This window comes from Cygnus atratus, chromosome 14, assembly GCF_013377495.2.
Source record: "Cygnus atratus isolate AKBS03 ecotype Queensland, Australia chromosome 14, CAtr_DNAZoo_HiC_assembly, whole genome shotgun sequence".
NCBI classification, from domain to species: domain Eukaryota; kingdom Metazoa; phylum Chordata; class Aves; order Anseriformes; family Anatidae; genus Cygnus; species Cygnus atratus.
Window position 1 is genome coordinate 12001566 of NC_066375.1, and position 22574 is coordinate 12024139.

The 22574-nt window shown below is 57.2% G+C and overlaps 4 protein-coding genes across 4 annotated transcripts; 2 read left to right on the forward strand and 2 right to left on the reverse strand.

Moving 5' to 3' along the window:
• Positions 1-101: 101 nt before the first annotated feature.
• Positions 102-1675, reverse strand: LOC118254453 (monocyte differentiation antigen CD14-like). Its single transcript, XM_035559680.1, has one exon. The coding sequence runs from the start codon at positions 1673-1675 to the stop codon at positions 263-265; it is 1413 nt and encodes a 470-aa protein (XP_035415573.1). The 3' UTR covers positions 102-262.
• A 3368-nt stretch (positions 1676-5043) lies between these two features.
• On the forward strand, positions 5044-12628 carry TMCO6 (transmembrane and coiled-coil domains 6). Its single transcript, XM_035559858.2, has 12 exons — positions 5044-5167; positions 5543-5649; positions 5864-5973; positions 6087-6270; positions 7712-7816; positions 8381-8466; positions 9014-9130; positions 9860-9971; positions 10061-10235; positions 10685-10779; positions 11344-11511; positions 12024-12628. Exons 1-12 carry the CDS (start codon positions 5080-5082, stop codon positions 12186-12188), a joined length of 1512 nt encoding a protein of 503 aa, XP_035415751.1. The 5' UTR covers positions 5044-5079; the 3' UTR covers positions 12189-12628.
• On the reverse strand, positions 12551-13861 carry NDUFA2 (NADH:ubiquinone oxidoreductase subunit A2). Its single transcript, XM_035559859.2, has 3 exons — positions 13718-13861; positions 13473-13579; positions 12551-12743 (listed from the first exon to the last, which is right to left on the reverse strand). The coding sequence occupies exons 1-3, from the start codon at positions 13822-13824 to the stop codon at positions 12652-12654; spliced, it is 306 nt and encodes a 101-aa protein (XP_035415752.1). The 5' UTR covers positions 13825-13861; the 3' UTR covers positions 12551-12651.
• A 77-nt stretch (positions 13862-13938) lies between these two features.
• On the forward strand, positions 13939-22508 carry IK (IK cytokine). Its single transcript, XM_050713597.1, has 20 exons — positions 13939-14028; positions 14228-14294; positions 14510-14602; positions 15103-15162; positions 15707-15874; positions 15959-16073; positions 16291-16361; positions 16472-16518; positions 16752-16915; positions 17016-17124; positions 17593-17632; positions 18063-18270; positions 18565-18583; positions 19148-19225; positions 19535-19616; positions 20070-20127; positions 20538-20626; positions 20955-21063; positions 21858-21892; positions 22293-22508. The coding sequence occupies exons 1-20, from the start codon at positions 14013-14015 to the stop codon at positions 22318-22320; spliced, it is 1656 nt and encodes a 551-aa protein (XP_050569554.1). The 5' UTR covers positions 13939-14012; the 3' UTR covers positions 22321-22508.
• The last annotated feature ends 66 nt before the right edge of the window (positions 22509-22574 follow it).

Sequence of the window (22574 nt, forward strand, 5' to 3'; positions counted from 1 at the left end):
CCTGCAAACATGATGGACCCAAACTCCTCTTGATCAGCGCTGACAATACCAGAGAGGCAATGGGTATAATCTGAGACTGGGGAGGTTGAGGTTGGATGTAAGGAAAATCTTTCCAGGGACAGAGCACAGCAAGGGGGGGGGGTCTCCCCATCCTCGAGGGTTTCCAAGACTCAGATGGGAAAAGCCACCGCCACTGTGGGACAGCGCTGAAGACACTCCTGTTCCACAGGGAGCCTGGATGGGGGAAGAGCAAGAGAGCCCCTCACGAGCACATCGGGCTCCTGCGAGCCTTCTCACCGAGCTCCTGGCCGTGCCCCTGGGGCTGAGCAGCGGTGGGAACGGCCGCGCGTCTCCTCCGTGCCATGGCCAGCCAGCCAGCCCCGGCCACGCAGAGCAGGGCGAGGGCCGTGCAGACGGGAGCAAGCACCGCTGCTCTGTTGCACTGCAGCACCGAGGCAGGCACGTCCCTCACCAGCGTGCCCTGGTACTGGGGGGGCGAGTGGCACGCGTAGTCCTGGGGCCAGCCCTGCCTGAGGCAGCCCGTGGCTGCCAGCGCCTGGAGGGCCCCAGCCCCGGCGCAGGTGCAGTTGTAGGGGTTCCCAGCCGCAGACACGTCCTGCAGGTTCCCCAAGAGCTTCACCTCGTCCCATGGCCACTCCGTAATCAAGTTGTTGTCGAGGTGGAGGGAGTGCAATGTGGGGTAATTCCTGATGGAGGGGGCGGCCAGCAGCAGGTTTTGGCTCAGGAGGAGAGTCTTCAGGGAATGGAGGGAGATGTCTACAGCATGGAGGTGGTTGGAGCTCAAGTCCAACACTTCTAGGCCAGGAGGCAGAGGTGTGAGGACTTTGTCCAAGCCAGCGTTGGACAAGTTAAAAATTCGGAGGGACGCCGGCCACTGGCAAGAGGAGGATGGGCTGGCCACGAGCTTGTTCTGGCTGAGATCTAAGTGCTGGAGCTCGTGCAGCAGCTGCACGCTTTTGCACACACCGTGGTAGGATGTCAGGTTGTTTTCTTGCAGACTCAGGACCTGGAGCTGCGGGAAGGCCCCCTCGCAGAAGGCAGGCATCAAACTCCCATCCCCAAGGCTGTTTTGTGCCATGTCCAAGGAGCGCAGAGCTCTGAACACCCTTCCGATGCCACAGGGCAGGCTGGTGACGTGGGAGCTGGTGACAGACAGCTCCTGCAGGGTCCCCAGCCAGCTGCTCAGTTTAGAGAAGTCCTGCTCGCGGCCCGTCAGCGGGGCAGATGTCACGTTGTGGAAATGGAGGGACAATATGGGCAAGTTCTGGCCAGCCATTTCATCCCAGCTGCTCCTCCCCAGAAAACTGCAGCTCTCAAATGCCATCTCCTGCACCCGGGTGTAGGAGAAGAACCTTAAGACACGGGCGAGGAGGACCTCAGGCACCAGGAGGTCACCCAAAATGATTTTCCTGATTTCAAGTGTGCCAAGCATGTCAATGGTGGAGGGATCCAGGTCTCTGATGGGCAAGTCAACATATCTCTCCAGCTCTCCTCCCTGAAACTCCACAACAGAGGCTGCGAGGCACTGGATGATGCTCCCTGCATTGTCCTGGGACAGCTTGTAGCACACACAGTACTCCTGAGTGCGATTAAAGAAACACCTGCCTTCCGCCTCCAACAGTGCCAGCCCCAGGAGGAGAACAGCCACCCTCATGGCAAACAGCCTAGAAATGAGGAGAGCAGCGGTGTAAGGCAGGGGCAGCTGAGGGGACCATTCAGACCAACAGAACGGAGGGCTGACTTGGCCAGGATCAGCACTGCAGAAACATCCTTCATAGGGACACTGAGCTGCACTCATCGCCCCTTCCAACTGCTGGTGGGTCCGGCATGCTCCACCAGCACCCATGTGGCTACTCAGAGGTGACTCAGGGCAAAGCTCCCAGCCCTTCGTAATCATCAGTGCAACACCCAGGAGCTCCACCTGTGCCACCCGCTCCTCTTTGGCACTGGTCCGACCAGACCCCAGATGCAGAATTTCAGTGAGACCAGGGCTGAGACGGGGAGATAGGGTGCAGAGATTCCTGTCTGTGAGCAGCCAGGAAACTTCACAGCAACTAGAAAAGCTGAGTTATGTACAGCGCAGGATGGGACAGCCACAGCTCTGTTTGTTTCTCTGTGCAATCTGGGGCAGGAAATTGCAACAGAGAGCTTCATATTTTCCTTTTTCTCACCCAGGGATTTGATTCATTACCAGCCTCAAAGGGGAAAGTAGAAAATAGTCTCTGAGAGTCTCTGTACACCCCCGTCAGCATCAAGCATAGCTCTGCAGAAATCAAAAAATAAAGGCTCCCAAATATGCACTGACTCAACTTTGCCAAAGAAGGGTGATGGGAAAGAGCCTCAGGGGGTCTCTAGTCCAGCCTCCTGCCTGGAGCAGGTCTGTTGCTGGCACCAGCCCAGATCAGCCACAGCTTTTCCTGGCCAAGCCTCAGAAGCCTCTGAGGACAGAGCTCTCACCTGCTCGGTGCCGCCGTGCACTACCCTCCCCGGGGGGACCCTGCTCCAGCCCCTGCACCAAGCCCCTGTCGCGGTGGGAGCAGCATTCGGCAGGGGTGGGCTGCGCTGAGACTCACCGGCCAGCTCCAGACTGAAACGCTTCCTTGCCCGGTGGCTGCTTCCTCTAGCTGCTGCCAAGTCCCAGCTGTAGGTGCCAAAAGCTCTGCAAGTGCTCAGCTCTCCTGCGCCTGATCCTCCCCTGCCTCCAGCCCCGTGCAGCCACGGTGACCGCAGGTGCCTCCCAGTTGCTGTTTGCACATTCGCAGCCCTGTCCTGCTGAAGTTGAGTTTAGTGAGCGCCTCCCGCCCTGATCACTGCGCTCGGGGCAGGCAGATAGCAGCAGCAGGCTCCTGAGTGCTGCAAGGCTCCTTCCGAGCAGCTTCCTGAGCAGGATGGGGCCAGTGGTGCCACGGGAAGCAGCAGCCGCCCAAGTTACTTCTGCTTTGCTTCCCTGTAGCAAATGCTGCTCTGAGCTGCAGCTGGAAAGGAGTTCACTTACTGTCCTGGGAAGGATGGGGAACGGCGTGGCAGTAAGCTGCCCTAAAATGTACTCTCAGGAGAAGCCCCAACACACCTCTGTCTCCAGGTGCTCTGGGTTTGCCATGCCCTGGAGCCCACTGCGTGGTTAGCACCCAGCAGGAGGTGATGCAGAAAGGGAAGGGGCTGTGATGCCCCGTGTCCAGACCATGCCCTGTCCCCATGTCCTGTGTAGGATGGGGACAGCTACTGACCCAATATTCCCCGCTCCCACCACGCAGCTTGCTCCCCACCACACATCGCAGTGCTGTGACAGCACTACCTGAGGTCAGCCTCTTGGCTTGGCTGAGGAAATGCCCTGCGATCACCTACTCCAAAATGTCAATGCTCCTCAACAGCAACCGCAGGCTGCTCTGCATTCAGAAAGATTGATCTGTCAAGGACTTTTTCTTCCACGGGGCTTTCTCTGCCTACATTGGATTTCAGAATGGATATCAGAGAAACAGCGAAGCTGCACAGCTAGAAGGCGCAGTTCCCAGTGTGTGGTTAATGTACTGCAGGAAGACACAGTCAGCGCAAGAGCAGCTGGGTCTTGTGCAGGATGCCTGCACCATGTGTCCTGGCACTGTCTTGCTAGGATGGGCAAATGGAAGATCTCCTTTTGGCTTTTAATCTCCCTGAGGTTCACTCTTGGTGTCTCAGGCAGGCTCTGTACTGCTTTCACTTCCTCCCCTTGGGCAACCTCATGATTCCCCTTCCAGGTTCTCCAGTTACATGGAGCTGCTGCTGTGTACATCATGGAAAAATCAGAGCAGATATCCTGAGCCCTCCTCACTCCTTGCTCTGGTGACGTGGCTCTAACCATCATGACCTGGTACCTTTTTAATTGTTTCTTCTTGCTACCTGCTGCAAATTCCCCCAGAGATCTGCCAGAGAATAATAATAATATATATATATATATATATAAAAAAAAGGAGCTTTGTCTCCTCAGTGGTCAGCCATACTTGGTTTCAGTGACATTTGGTTTCGGAGGTTTCCTTTGGGTGATGACTTTCTGGTTTTAATTTCGACCGTGGAAGATCCTAGGATACTGAGACCAATAATCTGATGTGGCTGCTGAGTCTCTGGGCTATTTTTGGCTTCAGCAAAAATGAAACCTGGCCCTATGGGGATGGAAACCTTGCCTGAGGCTGGAGACTGACCAGTTTTTCTCCCTGCAAGGCATACGGAATTCTTCTTGGTAGCGTCCCCTGCCTGTGTATGCTCATGTCTATGTTTCCAAGTGAAATGGAGACGAGGTGATGGCCTGCAACAGCAGCAGCCCAGTGATGGGCTGGAGATGCTCACCGCACGCTCTCTGTGGCTGAATCACGGGGCTGTGTTAGAAATGAGGGCAGAACTCATCCTGCAACACCCCACTCTTTGGAAGGGCTCATAACAGAGCAGCCCAGCTTGCAAGGGACAATGAAGGATCACCAGGCCCAACATTGTGTGTGAGAATGGAGCCTAAATGAGATTACCCACAAGGCGCCCAGCATCTTGAACACCTCCAGCGATGGGGCTACTACCACATCCCTGGGGAGGTTGTGCCCGTGACTGATTGTTCTCGCTGCAGAACGTCTCTCTTACATCAAGACGAAACCTCCCCCAGTGCAACTTGTACCCACTGCCCCTGGCCCTCTCCAAGCGGCTCCTTGTGACGAGGGCCTCCTTCCTCTTTGTACCCAGCCCTTAGGTACCGGAGTCCTGCGACGAGCCCCACCCCCGCCCCCCCAGCCTGCTTTTCCCCAGGGTGAAGAGACCCAACTCCCGCAGCCCTCCTGCCCCGCCGGGCGGCTTCCCCAGCCCCTGGGTCACCCTCGTGGCCCTCTTCGGGCCGCCCCCGGACACCCCGAGCCCGCCCGCGGCTCCCGCAGCCCCCCCGCCCCGGCGGGACCCCCACAGGGCCGGGGCCGCCGCGATCGCGGCTTCGACCGGAGGCGGCCGCGGGGGGGCTCCGGGCTCCGGTCACGCGGCGCCGCGCCCCGCCCCGGCCTCCTCCTCCTCCTCCTCCTCCTCGGCCCCGGCTTCCTCCTCCCCGCCGCCATGTGGGGCCGGCGGCGGCGCGGGGCCGGGTCCGGGCCCGGGGGGGGCGCGGAGGAGCTGCGGGCCCGGCGGCGGGAGCGGGAGGCAGGTGGGGGCCGGGCCGGGTTCGGCTTCCCGACCGCGGGGCCGCCCTTCCCCAGCCGCCTGCTGCGCTTTGGGCTTCGCGGGGTCTCTCCGCGGCGTGAAAGCAGTTTTGTCCCCCCCCCCCACACTCCCTCCGTCCCGGCAGGGCGCAGACGGGCGCTGTGAGCCCCGTCGGTGTGCGGCACCCGCAGCCCCGCGAGGTTTAAATCCAGCCCCTGCCTCCTGCGTCCCCACCAGCCCTGCGGGAAGGGACCGGCGGCTTCTCGGGGTTAGGAGGAATTAGGCAGTTCGGTGCCTCAGTCCCACCCCCCCCCCGTCTCGGTCCCCTGTCACCACCTGCCAGCGGGGCAGGTGGTGACAGGGACTGCTTCCATCGCAGCTCTGAGGAAGGCCCGGCGGCAGGAGCAGCTGGTCAGCAAGCGGCTCCTGCGGGAGGACGAGCAGGATGGAGCCGAGGTCCTGCTGCAGCCTCTCCCGGAGGACGAGGTGAGAGCGTGACGCTCGCCGTGGTGATGGGGGGCCCAGGGGTCTCCCCTCGCCTTTAGATGTCTGGTGGTCCTTTAGACAGCGTGGTGGAACCACCGGGGCTCTTTGCGAGCAACTGCAACGCTGCCTGGGTTTCTTTCCCTCTAGGGTTAATGGCGTGAAGTCCTAACACCGGCACTGCTTGAAATTCACACGGCTCTTAATTTTTGGACAGGTCTCCGAACTGCTCGGGGGTGTGCAGAGGGGTTCAGAGGACAGGAAAGCTTTGCTGAGACGCCTCCGTCGGGCTCTGCAGGACAAGGAGACTCAGCAGAAGTTTGTCAGGTCAGCCCAGGCCTGGCACTACGAGGCCGTTTGTCCCACTTGTCCTGTGGATGAGCAGGTGTGTGTCTGAGGGCAGGAGGCAGCAGGTAACAGCACCCTTTGTGTCTCCCCAGGCTGGATGGCAGTGTCCGGACACTCATCGGGCTGTTCACCGGCAGTCTGGCTGACGTGCAGATGGAGGCAGCCCGCTGTCTGCATGAGCTCTCCCACTCCAGTGATGCTGCTGTGGCTGAGGCGTGCATGCCGGTGACCTCCTATCTCCTGACATACCTCTCGGGACACAGTGTTGAGTTTGTGGTAATGTCCGTGCTTGGGTTTGCCAGGGCTCTGGCTCCCAGTAATCCTCTGGTAGAGGTTGGGTGGCAGTAGGACCCGTTTTGGCCAGGCTTTAGTCTGATATGGTTCATATGGAAGCGCTGGTTTGAAGGGCCCTCTGGAATTCCCTAATTCATCCTTCCCTGGGGAGCAGCACTGTCCCCAGAGCTAGCCCATGGCAGCTGTGGCGGGCCTAGTCTTGAAAACCCCCAAGTGTGGAGACACCCTTGGCTGTGCCCTGTCCCAAAACCAAAAGGAGTTTGATTCCATCATGTTTACATCTCCTTCCATGTAGCTGCAGACTGCTTGTGAATGTTGCCAAGCCTCCCCTAGGCCAGGCAAATTCAGCCCAGCACCCCCAGACATTTTTGTAACCCTCTGCCCCAACCCAGCTGTCCTGGCAGCCTTGCAGACATCACCTCACCTGACTTGGGCACACCCAGGTGTAGCCTCCTCAGCACCAAGCACAGGGGAATAACCCCGTTTCATACTCTGCTGTCCCCAGTGCTCTGGACACAGCCCAGATCACAGAGTCATGCCTTGTTTGCAGCAAATTCCCCCACATAGCCCCGTGAGCATCTGCCCTCCAGTTCCAAGCTATGTTTGTGGGAGCAGGAACTGCAGGCTGTGGCTTTTGGACTCCATCACCAGATGCGTGGTCTGGGCTCCTGATGCAGGCTGGGCCTGCGCAGGAGGTACCTTGGTGCGAGTGTGGTAGGTAAAGCAAAAACGCAGGTTGTTTAAGGAAGAGCAGAATGCCTGCAGTTCCAAACTGTAGAGTTTGATCCAGGTGAAGGAGTGAACACTTGAAGTGGCTTTGGGGTGGCTGAGTGATTTGCCAGCTGGGTGCCTGCAGATGCTGTGGCTGGACAGGCAGTGGAGTGACAGGGGGAGGTCCCTGCAGAGCCCTAGGTGGTGGAGCAGAAGGCTGAGGTCCTCAGCCCGGGCTCATGATGAGTGGTCAGTTTAGGGAAGGAGCCATACCTGGGCTGCAGAGCTTAGACAAGACAGGATCAGAGCTCAGGGATAAAACAGGGAGCAGCTTTAAGAGGATGATCATATTTGCAATACACAGGCAGTCTCCAAGAGAATACCATGGAATTAGAGGGGTTTCAGGGAAATATAATAGCAACAATTAGAAGCCTGGAAAAACTTTTAAAATTGAAGTGATGTTCTGCTAGTCCCAACATGATTAAGAGAACAAGGATAGATTGAAGCCAGCTGGGAACAGGGGTGTCTGGGAGGGTCCAGCAGTATTCACCCACGTTTGTCCCTCTGGAGACAGCCTCTGCCCTGCTCAGGTGAAGGGTGACCTGGGGTGCAGGGACCCAGAGGGCTTGCTGGCTGCTCTGGGTGCCCAGGCAGGCCAGGGTCCTGCTGGGGAATGTGGAGGGGGTGACACGATCTCTTGGTTGTGTTTCAGGAGCTGTGTTTGTACACGCTGGGCAACTTGGTAGTGGAAAGTGAAGCTGTGAGAAAGCAGCTTCTGCCTCAGGGCATTATTCCAGTGCTGGCATCCTGCATCCAGGTGGGTAAAGTAGCTCAGTCACACTCTTCCCATGCCCTGCCCCATAAAAGGACCTTTTCTTATACCCTTTAAGCACTGGCTGAGAGGACTGAGTTACCATTCCAGCTGGGTAGAGATCCTTCTGTACAGGACTGTCCTGTTGCAGCAAGTGAGGGCCTCTCATAGGCTCCTTGTGCTGCTTTTTAGGGGCTCAGGTTACCACCTTGTGTCCTTTTCAAGCTGCATGTCTCACGTTGATAACTGTGGCTTGCAAGTAAAGTCTCAAACACAGTGAGCTGCAGACTTTTTCCCTCTGCACAGTTTGGCTGCGGCAGGTTTAGGAGACCAACACAGTGAGCAGTGCTGTCAGCTGCAGATCTAAATGTGCAGAGCAGCAGCGCTGCCGTGGTTGGGCTTCTGAGTCCCTACAACTGCAACCCCTGAGTGTGGGGCCGGGGGGGACAGCTCAGCTTTGGCTTGGCTCAGTGTTACATGAAGGTATTGCCCTTTCCCTAGCATGCAGGTGATGCCCTGGGACCCCTTGCCTCTGTTGTGTGGGATCAGCTTTGTTCTGTTTGATTGCAGTCCCCGCATGAGGCTGTGCTGGAAGGTCTGGGTTACGTCTTGTCACAGCTCCTCCAAGCCAAGGAAGCTCCCACAGAGATCATACCGTGAGTCCGAGCTTTGTACCCTGCGTCGGGATGGGCCCTGGGGCCCTGCGTGGTATTTGCGTGCCAGGGACGATGATGCATTTCCCATCCCAGAGATACTAATAATTCAGAGCAGAATCCTACAAGAACTATGCAGGCTTTTCTGCAGATCAGGGTGAAGGGCTTGACTCTTTTCCTTCAGCCTAATCTGAGCAGATGGCTTTGGTATTTCAGTAAAGGACAGTGTTGAGCAGGGTAGGCCAACGGGGAAATTCTGGCCGCATTCTTCCTGCTAAGGAAAAGATCAGTTTGACAGCCCTCAGTGCCAAAAATGTGCCCCCAGCCAAGGTGTTCTGAGTGCCCCCAGGTCCTGCCACGCACAGGGACAGCTTGCACATGCCTTGCATTGTGCTGTGGTGGTGCCTGAGTCTGTAGCCCTTACCTAAGAGCCTCTTCCAGGAGTGTATTTGGAGCTGCCTGGCAGCTGGGGACGATCTGTCCCCATCGGTTGTCTGTCCTGCCTGTGCTCTGGTCAGTGCCTCCATTAACTCTGCTGTTCTGACCCCAGCTTGGTTCTGGACTCTGTTCTCCCCCAGCACATGCTTCGACTGGTTTGCTCTGGCCTCAAATTTGGGACAGGAGCTGCTGTGGAATTTGCATGGTGTCTCCACTACATCGTTTGTAGGTAAATGTTCTTTTATCCTCATTTTGAGTTCCCTGGGGGCAGACGAACATAGAAGCATAAAGGCTCTGCCAGCTGGAGCACAAGCCTGTGTGGAGCCTGTGGTTGTGGGTCTGGGTCCTGCATTGCCTCCCCTCACCCCTTTCCCTTTGGAAAGCAATTTCTTTCCCCTCCTGGGCACTCGCGGTCTCAGATTTTAGCACAGCATGTTTGCGGGATTGATGAGTTTGTTTACAGGGTGATAACAGGTGACAAAACTGAGGCTGTTCTTGGTGCTCTAAAAGCCCCTTGATTGCCTCCTGCGTTTGGATTTGTGTCCTGCACTTCCCAAGGCGAACTCCCTGAATCTTCGAGCTTCTGGGTTTGGTTCAGTGTCACTTGTCCAGGCTGGCTGCTGCCAAAAATCTCTACCTGTCTTGGCGTGGCTGTTCTGGTGGTGTCATCTCTTGCAGCAGCCCCAGCAGAGAGAAGGCACAGTGTGGGTACTTGGAGAAGAACCAGAGCTGTTGTTTCCTGGCCTACGTGGCTAATTCCAGTGGATCTGTTTTCCATGGGCTTTTAAACTTTCTCTGAAGTATCTGCTCAGATACAAGCTGCTATTTAAATGTGAAATAAACCTGACTATGGTTTCAGGATAGTACTCAGGATTTCCAGGCCCAGTTGGTTCGTGGAGGCTGCGGCAGGTCCCTAGCTGGGTGCAAAGAGCAACCGTGGTGTCCCTTCCCTTTGCAGCCATACAGCCAACGCGACGCTGATAGCACTGGGGGCCATACCTGCCCTCACCTCGCTCTTGTGCGACATCGCTTCTGAAATCTCCCAAAGCATTTCTGAGGGCCTGGAGCTGGTAAGACGTGGGCAAGAATACTATTCTTTCCCTGCGTTGCTTTGGAGATGTGATCCAGCCCAAAGGCATCGTCTTTCTCGCTCTCAAAGCTCACCTGCCCGGTGCTGCGGTGTCTCGGCAACCTGCTTGCAGAGGAGACAGGATGCGAAGCCCAGATCCAGGACGAGCGCTTGCTTGTGGCCCTGTTCATAGTCATGCAGTGCTACCTCCAGAAGCACCCCTTCATCATACCGGAGTGCCTCTGGCTGCTGAACAACCTCACGGGTGAGTGTCCCTGCGTGGCTGTGAGCAGAGCTAGAGCTGCTGCTGCCAGGACCTACTTTGACTGCTGGCTTCAAGCTCACTACATGGGGAACCTCCCAGCAGAGCTGCACCGTGCAGTGGCACAGTCAGAGCATGAAGGACTGCCAGGTGGTGTCTCAGTTTATACAGATGGCAGTGCTTTTAGGGAAACAGTAGAAACACTCCTGAATCAGCCAGGTTCTTCCCTTTATGTGTGTTGCCTCCTTGATTCAGTTCGCAGGATAGGTTTTGAGTTTAGTAAGATGGAGTGGGTGGGTGGGAGCTGTCTGTCCACTGACACCTTGTGTGTCTGAGCTGGTCTGCTGTGGGCTGAGTGTGCCTTGTGCTTGCCCAGAGCGGTTAGCGTGCACTGTCTGTCCCTCCTGCGCTGAGGCAGTTTTATTAACGCGCTCATTCTCTGCCCGTTCCAGCGGACGAGCCCTTCTTCTGCTCTGCTCTGCTCTCTCTGGACTTGCTCCCAGCCCTGCTGCAGCTCCTGCCATGTTCCCAGGCAGCGAGCGTGTTGGTAAGACCTCGCTTCGTGCCCCTGAGCTGGGGAAAGCTCTAGACTTTGAGGAACGTGAGTCCTGTGCGTGCAGTACTCAGGCTTGGGATGGTAATAACAGCTTGGCGGAAAGTCTGGTGTGGTGGTAACATCCCCACCTGCATCCCCTGAAGACACTACCTCTGTCTTGTCAAAGGAGGGATCCCCTACCTGATGCTAGTCCCAGGCACCCAAGGCAGATACTGACCTAGGTCCGGGCCTGCCAGCACCTGGGGTGGGCCAGGGGAGGCTGCTGCCACCTTCTTTCGGAAGACTGTAAAGGTGGGGGGCTCTCGGGGTGCTCTGTCAAGGGGGGTGTGATTGTGACTGCTTGGCGGAGATCCTGCTGAGATCTCCAGGGCACGCAGATGAGCTGTGCCCCAGGGGGTGGGGATGCCCCTTGGCGGGGGCGTGGAGCTGGGGAAGCACCTGGCAGGACCTCTGGGGAGGCAACGGGGAGTTCTTTGCAGCCCTCCGAAGGCCGTCAGGATCTCCGCCCATTAGCAGAGCGTTCCTGGCTTGCTCACTCACGGCTTCTCTGCACAGGGCCTGACAGTGCTGTGCAACGTCGCAGAGAAGGGGCCCGCCTACTGCCAGCAGCTGCGCCAGCGGGCTGCCCTTCCCCTGCTGCTGGGCCCCCTGGCGCTCCCTGACCCAGAAGTGGTGGGGCAGTGCCTGGAGCTGCTGCACCTCCTCTTCCTGCACTGCCCGCAGGTAGGCCGCGGGTTCACGCCCACGGACCCAGCGTTAAAACGGTGGGCGTCACTTGAACAAAACTGTTCTCCCTCCTTCCCCCTCTTGGCCCATACTCCTTCAGTACTCAAGACGTGCACCGAAGCGGGGTGGGGAACGCTTCTGTGACAGAGTTGGAAGTCCTCACGTCTCCGGGGGAGGGGGGGGGGATGTTTCTTTTTGTTGACTCTGTTTTCTGGGCAGGTTTTTTGCACCCTTTAAGTCACTGATTATTATGGGGGGACTGTTTTGCTTCAGTTGTGCTTTCTTCAAGTCCCATGCACTCAGGCCAGGGACCAACATGGCTGGATTTACCTGCTCTGGACTCAGTGTCTGGCAGGGCTCTGGTGAATTCCTTCAGCCCTGATCCCTGCGCTGTACAAGGGGAGATCGAGGCTCGGGACAGAAGGGATCAGCTGCAGTGGCTACTCGGGTGTCTCAGCCCTCGTGTAGCAGGCAGCCAACCCCCTTCTTGCTCTTCTCTCCTTGCGCAGGCTGCTGTTGACTTTGTCAGGCAAGGAGGGCACCAGACCCTCAAGCAGCACCAGAGCACCCCAGAACTCCAGGAGCGGGTGCAAGCACTGCTGGACATGGCCCTACAGCCACCGGGAGCCTCTGTCTTCAGTTCCTCACCAGCTGCGTCGTCCGCCTTCTCCTAGATTACATAGCCCGCCCTCCTGGCCCGAGGAGGAACAAACTATTCACTCACTGCCCTGCTTTCCTGCACCACTGCCCAAGGGCTGGTCAGGCAGTCACACCAACCACGAGCAGCAGCGCTGGCTGCATGGAAATGCTGGTGCTGGGTGGGCTGTTCCCCGCTCCCCTCCCTGATGTCCGTGTCACCTTGGAGCCACCACCCGGCTGCCCCACGCCTCCCTGGTGCGGGGGCAAAGCTGAGCTGAGCTGCAGCCAGTGCAGAAGAGCTCTTGTTGCTGTGGAGGGGAATACAAACCCTGCTGGATTTGCAGCTTCCTTTAGCATCTCCTTTTGGTGCTGCAGTTTTAAATCCAACACACGAAGCTCTGGGTAAGCATGTATGTTTATATGATTGATAAGTTAAGGACACATTTTACATTAAAGATCATCAGTAAAGTGTTCAGTATGTGCACAGTTGGTGTCACTTCACGCCTTGCCTTTCACAATGTTCTCCAAGGCCTTGGCCACTTCATCCACGGAAAGGTTATCCAGTGACACGCTTTTCTCCTTGCCAAACTCTGCAGAAAAGAGGGAGGGTGAGAGCAGGAGCCTCATTCTTTTTGTCTTGGGTGAGCTAAAGCCCTGCTTTGTGTTTCCCCAGGGCCTTAGCCAGTGTCACAGCTGACATCTCATCACCATCCCTCAGCACTCAGCACTCTCCAGTTGCCTCCCTGTGCCCAAGTTACTGTTTCCACCTTCCTTGATCCCCTTGTTCAGCCACTCCCTTGCAGAAACCAATGCACCCTACCATGTTTGCTTACCTTTTTTTGTAAACCTGGGGCGCTGCTGAGCAAAGGCCACTGTGCTATCCCACAGCTACCAACCTGGTGGCATTTGGCCCAGTCACATCAAGCTCCTCACTAACACCTCAGTAAAACAGTGCTGAAAAAAACCACCCCTGCCGCTGCAGCGGTCCCTACCTGGGGCAGTATGTTCCTGCAAGTCAGAGGCACGCGCCAACGCTTGCGGGCTACGCTGGCCTTTGTGCTCGCACTGAGGAACTCGCGTTTAGCATCGCGTATCTGAAGGGACGTTTGTAACCTCGTCTGACACAGACGGCTTCAGGAGAAAAAGCCTTTTCAGGGGGCCTTTTCCGCTCCCTCCGTGGCGTTTCACCGAGAACGCGGAGCAGGATGAAAAAGCAGGAGCGTTTTTTTTTTTTTACCGCCTCCTGGGGTTCCCCCCCCGCAGCACCCCCACGCCGAGGCGCCGCCGCCGCCCCGGGCACGCGGAGGGCCCTCGCTCACCGTAGCGGGCCCACAGGCGGGGCCGCACGCCGGAGCACTCGCGGATCAGGATGGGGAAGCCGGGGTTGGCCTGCTTCAGGGCCACGTAGTGCTGCTCGATGAACTCCCTGCGGACGGGACGGGACGGGGGGCCATGAGCAAGGCAAGGTCCGCGGTGCCGACCCCGGCACCCGCCCCGGTCGGGCGGGCGGGCGGGCGGCACGGAACGGCACAGCCCGGGCCAGGCCCCGCCGCCCCGCTCTCACCTGACGCCGCGGCTGCCGGCCGAGCTCTGGCACAGGTGGACGCGGAGCTCCCGCAGGCCGCGGCCCAGGCCGCCCCCGAGCCCCCTCACGGCCGCCGCCGCCGCCATCTTGTGCGCCCTGCCTGCCGCGGGGCGGGGCTGCGGGGCGCCGGGGCGGCGGGGCTGGCCAATCGCCGCGCGCGCCCCGCAGGAGCTGGCCAATCGCTGCGCGGGGAGGGGGGGGGGGCGGGCCGGGGAGCGACGGGAGCTTGCGGCACTTCCTGCGCAGCTGCTGAGGGGAGCGGAGCGCAGCCGAGATGCCGGAGCGCGACGGTGAGGGCCGGGGGGCGGCGGGGGGGCGGGGGGCAGCGCCGTGACAGCGCCGTGACAGCGCCGTGCCCGCCCGGTGCCCGCCCGGTGCCCGCCCGAGCCGGGCCCGTGCTGTGGAGGTGGAGGTGGAGGTGGTGGCGGCGGCGCGGGGCCTGCCGGCGCTGCGGGGTGTCTGAGCGCCGCCCTCCCCGTCGCCCCGCAGGTGAGCCGTTCTCCAACCCGCTGGCCCCCGACGGGCACGACGTGGACGACTCGCACTCCTTCCACCAGTGAGCGCTGCGCGGGGCTGGCGGCCGTGGGCTGGGAGGGGGGGGGGGGGTTATCCCGGGGCTGCGGACCCCGGGGCTCTGAGGCCGCCTCTTGCAGCCGGAGGCCGGGAGCGCCCCGCGGGGCCCTGAACCTGGCGCCGCGGCTCCTCAGAAGCGCTCGGGCCGCTGCAGCTCGCTGGGAGGGGGGCAGTTGTTGTTCTCGCTGTTCCTTGCAGGTCCAAGCTGACCAATGAAGACTTTCGGAAGCTTCTCATGACCCCGCGGGCTGCGCCAACGTCGGCGCCGCCATCCAAATCTCGCCACCATGAGTGAGTAGAGCGTGCTTCACAGAACCGTGGGGCAAAGCACGGCCTTCTTCCCTCTGGGGTTCTGCTCCCATCTGACTTACTCCACTGCAGAGTACGAGGGGGAGAACTTAAAGGCCTATGCTAATAAGCATACAGATGGGGCCTGAAGAGCAGACCTCCACCTTGGTTTGTGCTGGGGTCCGTGTAGGCTGTACACGTATGTTATTGGGGTTAACTGGAGAAACGAGTGGGTCGGGACTGTTGTAAATAACAGAGTGAATCTTGTCTGGTTGTTAGGACGCTTCATGCAGGTTTTAAGAAGCAGATTAGGTTCTTCTGTGCAAACCTATGCTTTGCCCTCCTCTATCTACTGGAAGAGTGGAATTAGGGAGAAATTGGACTGTACTGTTCCCGTCTTTGGGTATCGTGGTGTCCGGCTATGTCTGAGTAACTGTTCTGACAAGCTGCCTGTGTTTGTCCAGCTGTGCAGATTGTATGTGTGGTTTCTCACTCTGTTCCAGGATGCCCCGGGAGTACAATGAAGATGAAGATCCAGCTGCTCGCAGAAGGAAGAAGAAAAGGTAAATGTTGAAAGTGATGCGTCAGAACCTGTCTTTTGATGTTATATCCTTCTCACGGAAGCAGCTGTTGAGCTTTTGGGCTACCAAAGAGGACCCTTAGCAGCCTGGATTATTCTGGGGCTTTGGAGCCAAGCAGTGTGCGGTGAGGTCAGGCTGAGTGACTGTTACAGCTTGTGGAACAGAAGTGGAGTGGCAGCGGCAGGGTGGGGTTGAAGCTTTGCCTCCAGAAGAGGTGGGAGAGGCTCCTTTGGTGTCTAGCGGGGCAGAAGAGTGCTAGGACATCCGCACTAGCGACTGGGTCCTTTAGGATCTAAGACGTTTTCCTTTTGGAAGGGAAGGCTGAGCTCATTGTTAAGCCTCGGTACAACAGCTTCTTCTTGTCTGGTGTTCTTGAGGCATGTTGTGTCCCACAGTGCTTTAGTATGTTTTTGGGGAAGGGGTAGGGAGTGGAACAGGCATGCGTTGGGCTTTAGTGGCTGTTGCCTGAGCAGCACATCAAATGTGAACGTGTCACTCTAACCATGAGCTGTTTCTCTAACCCCAGCTATTACGCAAAGCTGCGCCAGCAGGAAATAGAACGCGAAAGAGAGCTGGCTGAGAAGTACAGGGACCGAGCCAAGGAGAGAAGAGATGGTGTGAACAAGGACTATGAGGAGACAGAGCTGATCAGCACAACTGCCAACTACAGGGCTGTGGGGCCCACTGCAGAGGCGTATGTGAGCTTGTGGCACATCCTTCTCTTGCCAGTCTGCTCCAGAGTGGTCATCTCATAACAGTCTCAATTCTTGTTGTACAGGGATAAATCTGCTGCAGAGAAGAGGAGACAGCTGATCCAGGAGTCCAAGTTCTTGGGTGGTGACATGGAACACACTCACTTGGTGAAGGGTCTGGACTTTGCGCTGTTGCAGAAGGTGAGCAAGGATAGCACCGTGCTGCTGGGTGGCGGGGAGAGGGTGCTAGTCTCAACTTAGAAATGATTCAGCGTTGTCAGTGTGTTCCTGGAATGCATTTTCCTTTCAGGGAAAGATTTATATAAGTCTGGGGAGCTGATGGGAGAGGCCTCGCTGGTTTTGTTGGGCAGCAGTGGCGTGGATTGGTTTGTAATGTGTGAATTTACTTTGTGGCCAGGTGCGGGCTGAGATTGCCAGCAAAGAGAAGGAAGAGGAGGAAATGATGGAGAAGCCCCAGAAAGAAACTAAGTGAGTAGCTGAGGATTTTGCACTCCTGAGTGCAGCCACCTCGCAGACAGGAAGATGCAGAGGAGGCATACACTTAGCTTACTTTTGTTTCTTTTTTTGCTCCTTTTCAGAAAAGATGAAGATCCTGAGAACAAAATTGAGTTTAAGACCCGCTTAGGTAAGACTGCATGTGGCTGTTCCCCACGTTATTTGTGTTGTGTCATGAATGTGGGAGAAATACTGAAGTCATTGAAGGGGGGCATCTGGAGCGTAGCAGTTCTGAATTTGAGGTCTGGAGTGCCTTTCTTAGGAGGCGATTCTGATGTTTTTGATCAGCTGTGTGTGCTTCTCTACGGTCTTGTCCATTGCTTTCTTAAGAGCATCTCCCCCTTGCATTTCCTTCCCCTCCAGGTCGCAACATCTACCGCATTCTGTTCAAGAACAAAGCCTACGAGCGGAATGAGCTGTTCCTGCCAGGGCGGATGGCCTACGTGGTAGATCTGGACGATGAGTATGCTGACACTGATATCCCAACCACGCTGATCCGGAGCAAGGCTGACTGCCCCACCATGGAGGTACCCTGACAGCACTGGTTTGGATCAGCCAGTGCAAGTCTTGCCAGGAGGGGTTCCCCCTTTAAAGAGTCCGCCAATTCCTTGGGCGTTTCTCTTTCAGGCGCAAACTACGCTAACAACAAATGACATTGTCATCAGCAAGCTAACACAGATCCTCTCCTATCTCAGGCAAGGGACCCGTAACAAGAAGCTCAAGAAGAAAGACAAAGGTGGGTGCTGAAGGGAGCTAAGTGGAGAGGCTCAGAAGCTTGAAGCCTGCTTGAAGCCTGTCCCAAGAGAATGAGATGCATTTTGGTTTGCTGCGTTCCCTACACCCTGAGGCAGGGGACCTGGAGGACGGTGATCTCCTATGGTTCCCCAAGCACTGCATCCTGAAGGCAGGCTGTGACAGGCGGGATCACAGCAGGCTGGATGCTGAGAAACTACAGCTGCAGGGGTGGCTCTTGCTGCTCTGTTCTTCCTGGTTAAGGACCAGTTCCTTGGGGAAATGTTCTCGGTCGGGGTGGGACTTGGTGGCTTGCCGAGGGAATGAGACAATGCGGTGGCCTAAGAGGAAGCTGGGAGGACATCCTCCAGGCCTGCTGCTGTTTGGGCTTGGAAGGTGGACTTGGGGACTGGGAACGAGTGTGGGCTGGGTGTGGAGTGATGTGCATCTCACTGCTGTTGTGTCCTTGCAGGGAAGCTGGATGAGAAGAAACCCCCTGAAGCTGATATGAAGTAAGTGCCCCCCTGTTCCCACAGGCTGTGGGGTCAAAGCTGTCTGTCCTAAGGAATGTGTTTTTGGCTGACTGTGTTCAGAGAGGGCTTGGCTTAGTGCCTCTGGAGCAGGCTGCCTCTTTGGACCTGCTGTTTGAGCTATTTTTAGGACAAGGTGGCCAAGGCTGGAGGCAAGTTCTGGTTTTTATTTCAGACTTGAGACAGGCAAAGGTTCTCTGTTGTCCTGATCAATAAGAAGGAAGTCCAGGCAGCAGAAGAGAGCAGAAATACAGTGATACATCTGACAGATGTAGAAGCCAGTACTAGAGGGCATCCTTAGCTCTGTGGCCGTGTTGGTGACACGTGCTCCTTTACTAGGCTTCATTTCAAAGGGAGGCAGTGTTGGCTTCTCTTGCACAACGTGTAAATGCGGGCTCTTTTCCACTTCTAGTATCTTTGAAGACATTGGGGATTATGTGCCCTCCACTGCAAAGATGCCACGGGATAAGGAACGGGAGAGATATCGTGAGAGAGAGCGTGACAGGGACCGGGAGCGTGACAGGGACCGGGATAGGGACCGGGACAGGGACCGGGAGCGTGATCGTGAGGAGGAAAAGAAGAGACACAGCTACTTTGAGAAGCCCAAGGCTGATGATGAGGTGAGTGCGTGGTGAGTGCAGCTTTGGGGTTGGTGTGGTTATGTTCCCAGATGTGCCTACGCTCAGCTCATGTTTAGCTCTCTCCAGCCAGGGGCTGGTGGGTGGCTGGGTGCTTGTCCTCTCCTTCAGCAAGTAAGGCAAGACTGTCACAAGCTGGTAGCTTTTATGGTTCAGCTCTGTGCACGTATGTTTGCTCCAAACAGTCTTAAAGTGAAGCTGCAAGTCGCACAGCTCTGTCACTTGCCTGATTTCAGCCCTCCCAGGTGACATGGTCTCTCTCCCTCTTCTTTGCAGCCCACGGATATTGACAAAGGTGAGTCAAGTGGCGTGGACGCTTGAATGAGACTGGACATTTCAGTGAGGCCGTATGGGGCTGCAGGCTGCTGAACAGCCGCTTGCCTCGCTGGTCTTCTTGAGCTCGATTCTCCCAGAGACTGCTGCAACAGAGGGAATTGCCTGCTGTGAGGGATGGGTATGGGGGTGAAGTCTTGTGCCTACAGCCTGCTGCAGGCCAGCCCTGGTTGAGTGTGTGTGCAGATTCTTCCCTAGCAGCAGACCTGCTCAAATGACCTTACGCTGGCTGTAAGCTGAGGAGGATTCAGGCTCTCCTAGGATCAGCCTTCATGAGTTGCCCCTGCCTGTGCTCAGACTGGAGTTCGCTGCTCCTAGGTGCTCTCCTGCTTCCTCCTCTCCTACCTCGTGTGCAGCCTGTCTCCAGCCTGCTACCCCGTCCCAGCACCGTCCGTTCCATGTACCCTGCAGCAGGCCACCCCTGACTGCCCTGAGTGGCTGCATGCAGAAGAGGGCTCTGTCCAGCCCCAGATGTATTAAGGTGAGCTGTTCCTCCACCAAAACTCTGCTGCTCTCTCTGTCCCAGGACCTGGCTCGGCCAAGGAGCTCATCAAGTCCATCAATGAGAAGTTTGCTGGAGCTGCTGGCTGGGAAGGAACAGAGTCATATCCTTTACTGTCTGTGCCATCCTGTCTGACTGCAGTGCTGGGCTTCCTCTGCAGGCCAGCCTTGCCTGAGTGTGGCTGTGGGACTATTCTTCCTTACTCTGTGGGAGGGCTCTTTCTCCTGTAGCAGAGAAACGGCACTCGAACCTTGTTGCTCATTGTACACCAAATACAAGATCTGCAGCCTCCGATTCAGTCGTGCTGGGGCAGGTGCCAGCTTGGGTGTATGGGGGAGATAGCTTCTTGCCTGGCTGTGCTCAGCCCTTAGCTGTAAGGCTACATGGTGTTGCTTTCCTTTACTGGTGTCACATTGAAGAAGCCGGAAGACAAGAAACAGCTGGGAGACTTCTTTGGCATGTCGAACAGCTATGCTGAGTGCTACCCTGCTACGTAAGGAAGCAGCAAGAAGCTGTGGGTTGGGAGCAGGGTGCACCAAGGGGCCACTGTTCTGTCTACTCATCGGCCTCACTGATCCTTGCTGGAAGGAGGATCCTTCCTTTTCTTATCTGGGGAGCCTTGCCAGGCTGTGCAACTTCTTGGTGAAATGTTCCTGGAGTCCTTGGGTCTGGCAGACCTGGCCTTTTCTTTCCTGGTCTCTGCTATAAATGGCTCCCTGGAATCTGATGCCCCTCAGTGCCAGGGGAAAGCAGAGGTGGCTGAGCCCACTGGGTTCCCTGTAATTCATGTGGTCATTGAGCTCTGGCCACAAAGCAGTCATTCAGCATTTCAGCTCACCTCTGGGGCTTGCAGTTGGAGGAACTTCTCAGTGGTTCAGGCATCAAGGTCCTGGGCAGTGTCCCAGACGTGCACTCTGAGCACTTTCCTTGCTTTGCTTTTACACAGAATGGATGACATGGCTGTGGACAGCGATGAAGAGGTGGACTACAGCAAAATGGATCAGGTATGCTGCTATGAGCTTTTTAGGGTCAGCCAGTGAAGTAGGTATCGCTGCAGACCTAGACGATCCCACTTCTTGCAGGCTTGTGCAGTGGGGTTGAATGCCTTGGAGCTGGGTGTCGGATGTGGTTCGCGGCTTGCCAAGCTGCTGTCCCAGGGGGCAGACATGACCAAGACATCGTGGTGGTGTATGCTACTCTGTCTCAACTCCATTTTCCACAGAGTGTCCTGTTTGGGGCTTCCCAGGGAGGGAGATCTCAGAGCCAAGTCCAGACCGGGTGCACAAGTGTGTTGAACTGGGGCTGATGGGAGCTTGAGATCTTGCCTGGGCGTATGAGGTGCATGAGAAGTCGTGGTCGGTGTCAACTAAGGAGTTGTTCTGAGTGTTCTCTGTTCTGTTTTGTTTTCCTGCAGGGTAACAAGAAAGGGCCTCTGGGCCGCTGGGACTTCGATACCCAGGAGGAGTACAGCGAATACATGAACAACAAGGAGGCTCTGCCCAAGTGAGTGAGCACTTGTGAAGGGGTAGATCCAGCTGAGGAAGGATTCTGGGTGGGGATGGCAGTGGCTGCCAAACTCGGGTTGGGGGGGGGGGGGCTTAAATCAAGAAGAGCAACCCCTTGTGAGTGGGCGGGAGGAGGAGCTGTGGATCTGGGGCATGGTGGCTTCTTTCCTTTTAGTATTGCTTGTGAGGATGCCTGTCCAGCCACTGTTTCCAGCGTGACAAGCCAGCTCTGTCGAGTACAGGCTTGTGACTGGAACAGACGTTTCCATTCCACCACCAGGGCACGGATCCACACCAAGCACTGAGCTGTCTCATTCCTTCTCCAGGGCAGCCTTCCAGTACGGGATCAAGATGTCTGAGGGACGTAAAACCCGTCGTTTCAAGGAGACAAATGACAAGGCAGAGCTGGACCGGCAGTGGAAGAAGATCAGTGCAGTGAGTGTCTGGTGCTGGGGTGTTGCTTGTTCAGGCTGTGAACTGCCAGCACATCCCTGGGTTAGGAGAGCTTCCACGTAGCCCTGCACTTGCTGTCCTAGGCACCTCTCTTTGGCCCACTCCATGCCTTTGCAGCCAGGCACTGCTGTTGTGCATGTGCAGCAGGTCTGACTTTCTCAAAAGGCTGGGTCTGCTCCTTGCCAGAGTAGCAACCTGTCTACTTACATCTACCAAAAGTTGAAGCTCCAGGACCAGAGAGCTATCTGGAGCTGCGTGTTCTCAGTTTGCAGTTGTTACCCTGGGAGCAGTTCCAATCCCTGGGCTCTTTGCTCAGGACTGTGCAGCAGATGGATGTTTCCAAAGTCAGCAGCCCTGAGTCATCCAAATGGACTTGGAGGGGACAAAGCATGTCTTGAGGCTCACTGTTTTCTAAGAAGCAGAGCTGGGAGCCCCAGGAGGAGGTTGTCATGGCAGGGTGAGCAGGCCATGAGCACTCCCAGTAGTGTGGGATAGGCTAGGGAAAGGTGAGAACAGATGCTCATCCTTCATGGCCAAAATGGAGCAAAGGGGGAGAACAGGCCAAGCCTCTCCAGCCTTCAGGCAGCTTGTGGACAACTTTACCTCACCTCAGCTCTGGCTACAGCTCTCACTGGGTGTATCTTGCACCCTCCAACCCTTCCGTTGCAGGCTGAGAGGCTTTGTCCCTGTGATTGCTTTGCCCTTGTGGAGACAAGGAGCAGTTACGGGCAGCCAGCTTTCCTGAAGGGTAACAGGAACTTGTGTTTTCTCTGCAGATCATCGAGAAGAGGAAGAAGCTGGAGGCCGATGGGTTAGTAAAGTTACCTCTGCTGTTGGCTTGGCAGCGGGGCCGTGCTGGGGCCTGGTTGTCTTCTGCCACCTCTCCCTGGGGCTGCAGGGTGCAGAGGTGTCTCCGCCAAGCTCTTGGCGGTGGGGCTGGACGGCTAAGGGAGAACATTCAGCCCCTGCAGTGTGCTCCTGCGCTGCTCAGCTCAGCAGGGCTTGCGGGGCACCTCTCCCCTGAGCCACGCGGGTGCTGAGCAGACCTGGGAGGTGAGGACTTGCTTTGGGCTCTTCATCACCAGGCAGTCCTGTGCCATCCCGCTGGGCGCCCTTGGGCTGGAACCGGACCTTGGTGCTGAGCCCCGGATGGGGTTGAGCTGCGTGCCCTGCATCCCAGCCCACCCCCGCGCCTGCCTGTCTCTTTCCAGGGTTGAGGTGAAAAGGCCCAAGTACTGACGCCCCCAGCTGCCTGCCTGCTTCTCGTCCTTCACCTCCCGGAGCCCCAGCCTGCTGGATGCCGCCTCCCAGAGCCCGCGGGGTGCCGCCGCCCGGGCCGGCCCCCGCCGTTACCCCCACCCCGTCGTAGTTCGGCCCCTTCCGCGGCGGGGCCCCCCTCGCACCTCAATAAACCCGCGTTCAGCGTTGCCGGGGCTCCAACCGCGCCGCGCGCCTGGGCCGGGCGCTGGGGGGCGGGGCCATGCAAATGAGCC

What these genes read in the sequence shown, in the direction of transcription:
- NDUFA2 (XM_035559859.2), bottom strand. Translation starts at nt 13,824, where the DNA reads ATGGCGGCGGCGGCGGCCGTGAGGGGGCTCGGGGGCGGCCTGGGCCGC. An exon ending in GCCGGCAGCCGCGGCGTCAG is followed by an intron (nt 13,580 to 13,717) that starts GTGAGAGCGGGG and finishes TCCCGTCCGCAG; the next exon opens with GGAGTTCATCGAGCAGCACT. An exon ending in CCGCCTGTGGGCCCGCTACG is followed by an intron (nt 12,744 to 13,472) that starts GTGAGCGAGGGC and finishes TCTTTTCTGCAG; the next exon opens with AGTTTGGCAAGGAGAAAAGC.
- TMCO6 (XM_035559858.2), top strand. Translation starts at nt 5,080, where the DNA reads ATGTGGGGCCGGCGGCGGCGCGGGGCCGGGTCCGGGCCCGGGGGGGGC. An exon ending in TTTCTGAGGGCCTGGAGCTG is followed by an intron (nt 9,972 to 10,060) that starts GTAAGACGTGGG and finishes TCGCTCTCAAAG; the next exon opens with CTCACCTGCCCGGTGCTGCG. An exon ending in TCTTCCTGCACTGCCCGCAG is followed by an intron (nt 11,512 to 12,023) that starts GTAGGCCGCGGG and finishes CTCCTTGCGCAG; the next exon opens with GCTGCTGTTGACTTTGTCAG.
- IK (XM_050713597.1), top strand. An exon ending in GCTCAAGAAGAAAGACAAAG is followed by an intron (nt 17,125 to 17,592) that starts GTGGGTGCTGAA and finishes GTGTCCTTGCAG; the next exon opens with GGAAGCTGGATGAGAAGAAA. An exon ending in GCTGAGTGCTACCCTGCTAC is followed by an intron (nt 19,617 to 20,069) that starts GTAAGGAAGCAG and finishes GCTTTTACACAG; the next exon opens with AATGGATGACATGGCTGTGG.
- LOC118254453 (XM_035559680.1), bottom strand. Translation starts at nt 1,675, where the DNA reads ATGAGGGTGGCTGTTCTCCTCCTGGGGCTGGCACTGTTGGAGGCGGAA.